The sequence below is a fragment of the Mustela lutreola genome, chromosome X (genome assembly GCF_030435805.1).
Source record: "Mustela lutreola isolate mMusLut2 chromosome X, mMusLut2.pri, whole genome shotgun sequence".
NCBI lineage: Eukaryota > Metazoa > Chordata > Mammalia > Carnivora > Mustelidae > Mustela > Mustela lutreola.
The window spans coordinates 104,298,565-104,304,641 of record NC_081308.1 but is presented as its reverse complement, the minus strand read 5'-3'; the positions used below and the strand labels follow the sequence as shown (position 1 = coordinate 104,304,641).

At 51.9% G+C, this 6,077-nt stretch overlaps 1 protein-coding gene across 1 annotated transcript; it reads right to left on the bottom strand.

The window, feature by feature from the left end:
• Window positions 1–263: 263 nt before the first annotated feature.
• On the bottom strand, window positions 264–5,833 carry LOC131821048 (uncharacterized; the record flags this gene model as incomplete). The annotated part of the gene is given in 1 exon segment (XM_059156834.1): window positions 264–5,833. A coding segment is annotated over 1 exon segment (4,809 nt), but the record flags the coding sequence as incomplete, so codon positions are not given.
• Window positions 5,834–6,077: the final 244 nt, after the last annotated feature.

The following is a 6,077-nucleotide window of genomic DNA, read 5'->3' as shown; positions in this document are numbered from 1 at the left end:
TCTGTCTGGGATGTCCCAAGTTTCAAGGCCTGCTGCCAGCTGACAGAAGTCAGGAGTAAGATTAGGCCACCAGTTATTAGGTGCGTATAGGCCCGTTACGGACCAGACAACTTCTCCCGTCTGTGACCAAATTTGCCATGTCAATTGTTTGGGGACATGTGGACTATGGTCCCCGAAGGGGAGGAAGGAGTAAGCAAGGAGAAGGATTAGCGACGCATGAGTCTTATCTTTAGTGGATTTGGAGAGCGTTGGACGGTCCATCCCAGATCTTGAAGGGGTTCGGTTTGTTCTTCTGTATGTGCTGCTTTTACATAGGAGGCGTGAATCCAGGCTGCAATTCCGTCGACCTTTAGTGCTGTGGGTGTCGTCAGGAGCACGGTGTGGGGTCCTTTCCAGCGGGGCTCAAGGTTTGTGGCTCGATGTCTGCGAACCCAGACGGAGTCTCCTATTTTATAGGGATGTGGCTTTAGCGGGATGTCGAGTTTCTCTCCGTAGGCGGCTGCCAGGGGTTTCCAGACTTCCTGCTGCACCAACTGCAGAGCTTGCAGGTGGGCCTGTATAGAGGGGGAGGGGGCATGAGCGGAGATATCGGGGGCAAAGAATGTGACAGCGGGGGGTGGAGCACCATAAAGAATCTCAAAGGGAGTTAGGCCATGAGGCCCTGGGGTGTTCCTAGCCCGATAGAGCGCTAGAGGTAGGAGCGATACCCAATCTTTAGAGCCAGTTTCGAGCAGTAATTTGGTCAAAACCTCCTTGATGGTTCTATTCATCCTCTCTACCTGCCCTGAACTCTGGGGTCTATAAGCACAATGTAGTTTCCAATCAATCCCCAGCAGCTTGGCCACCGACTGACTTACCTGGGAGACAAAGGCAGGCCCGTTGTCGGACCCTAGCACCTCAGGCATACCATACCTTGGGAAGATTTCTTCTAACAGTTTCTTAGCAACCATGGTAGCTGTCTCCTTTTTGGTAGGAAAAGCTTCCGTCCATCCTGAAAAGGTGTCTAGAAATACTAAGAGATACTTATATCCATACATGCCGGGTTTAATCTCGGTAAAGTCAACTTCCCAGTGTGTGCCAGGTCGCCGTCCGCGTGCCCGAACACCTGGTCCAATAACAGTCTTTCCAGGATTGACTTGAGCACAGGCTCTACAATTAGTAGCTGCTTGATGAAGAAGAAAATTTTGTTTGGGGAAATGGTTTTCTAAGTTGGCCCTTTCCATGAGGGTCTTCATTTTGCTTGCACTCAGATGGGTTAGCCGATGTAGGTGAGTTATTAGCTCCTTTGCCATTTTTATGGGCATTACGGCTTTCCCTTTATATTCCCATCGATTGAGGGCTGGATTGTAGTCAGCTCCCAGTTTTTGTACATAGTCCAAATCGGCCTCCTCATAATTCCAAGTGGTGGCATCATCTATGTCTTCTGTCTCAGTAAGTATTGTGACAGTTAGCAATTGGGGTCCCAGGGCTGCCTGTTTAGCCATCGTATCAGCCAGGCGGTTTCCCCTTGCCTCAGGGGTCTCCCCTTTCTGGTGGCCAGGACAGTGCATTATGCTCAGCTTTTTGGGAAGGAACAAGGCTTTTAATAAGGCTAATATCTCGGCTTTATTCTTGATTTCTTTTCCATCTGAGGTGAGCAGTCCCCTTCTTCTATAGATCTCTCCATGGACATGGGCAGTGGCAAAAGCATACCTGCTGTCGGTATAGACATTAAGGCTCTTACCTTCTGCCAGTTGGAGGGCCTGGGTCAAAGCTATCAGCTCCGCCCGTTGTGCTGATGTACCTTCTGGTAGCGCGCTGGCCCATACAAGCTGAGAGTCCGTCGTGATGGCAGCCCCTGCCCGTCGCTTTCCATCTTGTAGATAGCTGCTGCCATCCGTGTACCAGGTCAGGTCTGCATCCTTGATAGGCTGATCAGTCAGGTCGGGCCGTGTCCCTTGAGTCTCAGCAAGGATCTGGTGACAGTCATGTAATGGTGGCGTCTCTCCCGGAGTGGGCAGCAAGGTTGCAGGGTTAAGGGTCACTACAGGCCCAAACTGGATTCTGTCCGTGTCCAGGAGGAGGGACTGGTAATGGGTCAGGCGGGCGTTTGACAGCCAGCGGTCCGGTGGTTGTCTGATTAAAGACTCCACTGTGTGTGGAGCTAGTATGGTTAGGGGCTGTCCCAGTGTCAGTTTGGTGGCGTCTTTGATAAGGACTGCAATTGCCGCAATCATCTTTAGGCATGGTGGCCAGCCAGCCGCTACGGGGTCTAATTTCTTAGAGAGATAGGCAACGGGGTGTCTCCAAGGCCCGAGTCTTTGGGTCAAGACCCCTTTAGCGAAGCCTTGTTTTTCATCAACAAAGAGGTCAAAGGGCTTCGTTATGTCTGGCAGGCCCAATGCTGGAGATTTAAGAAGCGCTCGTTTGATATGATCAAACGCCTGTTGCCGTTGTTCAGTCCAAACAAAAGGGGTATCTTGTTTAGTCAATGGATATAAAGGGGCCGCTATCTCTGCGAATCCCGGGATCCATAGTCTACAAAAGCCTGCTGTTCCTAGGAACTCCCGCAATTGCCTATGGTTTTGAGGCGCAGGAATGTTAGAAATAGTTTCCTTCCTTGCAGCCGTTAGCCACCGTTGTCCATCATATAGTTCATAGCCCAGGTAGGTGACCCTATCCTGGCAAATCTGGGCCTTCTTGGCAGATGCCCTATACCCCAATTGGCCTAGGGTTACTAAGAGATCCCCAGTACCTGTTCGGCAGTCTTCCTCGTTGGTGGCTGCCAGCAGGATGTCATCGACGCATGGGGTCAAAATACCCTGGTCTAATAACCGCCGTATGTGTGGCTTGATGCCCTGATGGGCCTCGTTGGACATGGGGTACTGTTTAACACTGACAGGAATGGTGGTTGCTTTTAACTGTATGTGAATGGGGGGCTGCTGGATAGCTAATCCCATTCCTCCTGTTTCTGCCCAGGCATCCGGGTAAGATGTGAGCCAGGACTTTATGTCCCTCTGAGGTTGAGAGGGCTTCTCGTGCAGTCTATATTCTTCTTCCAATTGTAGGGTGAGGACATGTAGAGGAGTCCCATTAGGGCCGGTTACAGTGGCCCCTTGTGGTTCAAAATGGATCTGGGCTTTGAGTTTGGTTAATAGGTCTCTACCCAGAAGTGGGTATGGGCAGTCGGGGACATGAAGAAATGAATGAGAAACTTTACCTGAGGCCAGGTGTACTTTCCTGTTCGTAGTCCAGCGATATTGCTTTCCTCCTGTGGCTCCTTGAACCCAGGCCATCCGGTTGCTGAGTGGCCCCGGGTTCTTGGTCAAAACGGAGTGTTGAGCCCCTGTATCTACTAAGAAGGTGATTGGTTGCCCCCCAACGGTTAGGGTTACCCGGGGTTCAGGGGGGGGCTCCTGACCCTGACGCCCCTAATCTTCATCTAAAGCCATAAGTGTTGTGACTTGCTTAGCGTTCTTCTTCCTCGGGCAGTTCTTGGCCCAATGTCCTCTCTCCTTGCAATAGGCACATTGGTCCCGTTCTATCCGGAGCCTCCTTATGTCTCCCTCCCTCTCTGACTTCCCCATCTCTAAGCCCTGACTGCCTTGCACTACGGCGGCCAAGATTTTACTAAGTTCCTTGTTTCGTTTACGCTCTCGCTTTTCTTCCTTTTCCTCAGCTTCCTTCTTTAGTTTTTCCTCTTTTTCCTCCTGCAACTTCCTAAGTCGTTCCTCTTTTTCCTCCTGAGTTTCTCTTTTATTAAAAATCTTTTCTGCCTCCTTTAATAAATCCTGCAAGGAGAAATCTTGGAGGTTCTCCAAACGCTGTAACTTGTTCCTAATATCTGGAGCCGACTGCCAGATGAATGTCATGGAGACATTTCCTCTTTGTTCGTCACTATCTGGGTCAAAAGGCGTATACCTACGATAGGCTTCCTTAAGCCTTTCAAGGAAGGCAGTTGGGGATTCCTCCTTTCCTTGAGTTACCTGTCTTACCTGGGCCAAATTAGTGGGGCGTCGCCCAGCATTATGGAGGCCTGCTATGAGTAACTGGCGGTAAAGACGTAGGTGGGTCCTACCTGCAGGTGTATTGAAGTCCCAGTCAGGGCGAGTCAGGGGGAAGGCTTCGTTGATCACGTTAGGAAGTTGTGTGGGCCTTCCGTCATCCCCCGGGACATTCTTTCTGGCTTCTAGAAAGACTTTTTGTCTCTCCTCTGTAGTGAGAAGAGCCTGCAAGAGCTGCTGGCAATCGTCCCAAGTAGGCTGATGTGTGACTAAGATAGATTCAATTAAGGCGGTTAGGGCCACAGGATCCTGTGAGAAGGAGGGGTTATGCGACTTCCAATTATATAAGTCAGATGCAGAGAAGGGCCAATATTGGAGGCTCCCTGGTTCCCTTCCTTGGCGCAAGGGAAGGAGCTTAGAAGTCTCCCCTTGTTCTGGTCTCTGCCGGCCTCTAACTCTGCCAGCAATTGGAGATGTATGATCTGATTCCCCCATGGGGCCGGATGTCGGCCTAGGAGGATGATAAGGTGGAGGGTCCTCGGTTAGGAGGTCTATTAAAGGGGATTCCTCGGGAGGGAGGACCTGCCTAGGGCGTCGCAAAGAGGAATCGTTGTTGAACGAGGGAGGGTCAGTAGGGACTACAGGATATAGGTAGGAAGAGGTGGGGGGTTTCGAGGGATCGGTAGGAGTCGGTGTGGGGTGGGGAGTCGATGCCGGTGGAGCAGAGGGAACTGGGTGAGAGGTAGGGTTTAAGGGAAGAGGGAGAGCAGAGGGAGAGCTAGAAGGGACAAAAGGAGAGACCCACGCAGGGGGCTCTTTGACTAGGCTCTCCCACATTAAAATGTAAGGTGCTTGATCTGGATGGCCTTGAGGTCCTTGATCGCAGATTCGCTCCTTGACCTGCAAGATAACATTGATGTTAAAGGTTCCTCCTGCAGGCCATTCGACCTTGAAGGTGGGCCATTCGGAAGTGCAGAGAGTATGCCATTTACTCCTTTTGATCTCTACGGATAAGTTGTCGGCTCGGGCCCGAACATCTTTCCAGTGGCCCAGAGTGAGGCTCAGAGGGGTTGTGAGAGTCTGCCCCATTTTAGACTCAAAGAAAACACCAAGGACAATGAACAGTACGCACAGAACAATCAACAAAAAGGTCGCTGCGCGGTTTCGGTAGGCTACCGAAAGCAAGATTTCCACCGGCCCAGAGGAGCCTCGAGATCTCCCTGTGGTGGACAGATTCCGTCCAGGGCCGAGGGATCCCTCTGGAACGGACAGACGGATATAACCCTCGGACAGATGAGGGGCTCCAAAAAATCGAGCCCCTCGACACCCTGGAGCGTCCCCCAGGGTTGGCAGGGGAGAAGTTCGAGCTCGTCAGCTCCTTCTCAAGCTGCCTACAGATACAGTCCAACAACGCACGCTGTTGTGCAAACACTATACCGCTACCCGCAGTATAGGTCAAACAGAGGCCTCACAAGACTAGAGACAGACAAGAACACGGGAACACGAGACAGGAGGCAAGGGTAGTGTTTCCCTTCCCAGTACGATGTTGCCGACAAGGGGAGGGGGATCTTTCAGGCGCTGTCCTGCTCGCGTCCCTCGCGGGAGCTTAGGAACGTCTTGGCTAAGGTCTATCCATATAAGCCCCGGACCAGGCTACTCCAAGGAGTAGATGACCGTTATGCCGTATGACGTTCCGCGAGAATCAGGGTGCAGCCCACTCGGACTCCGTAGCCGAAGCCGTGGAGCCGCACGAACACATGCATACAATCAGGCACTCTCCAGACTCACACGGGTTAGACACCCTCCCAGAATATACCGACAGGAAACAAAAACAACAACAAAAAAAACACACAGTTCTGAATGCTGGCCAGCTTACCTCCCGGTGGGAGTCAGTTGGATCCGTGGGCAAGAGTCCGAGGATCTCGGTGGGACCTCCAAATGAAAGACCCGCGGATCCCCTTACCCAAGAATCCAACACTGCCACTGGATGCAAACAGCAAGAGGTTTATTGTCGCGCAGGTACCGGCGGGTGGTCGGCAGCTCCAGCTAACCGAGCACACCGACCGGAGTGAAGCAGGGTCTTTTATAGGAAAG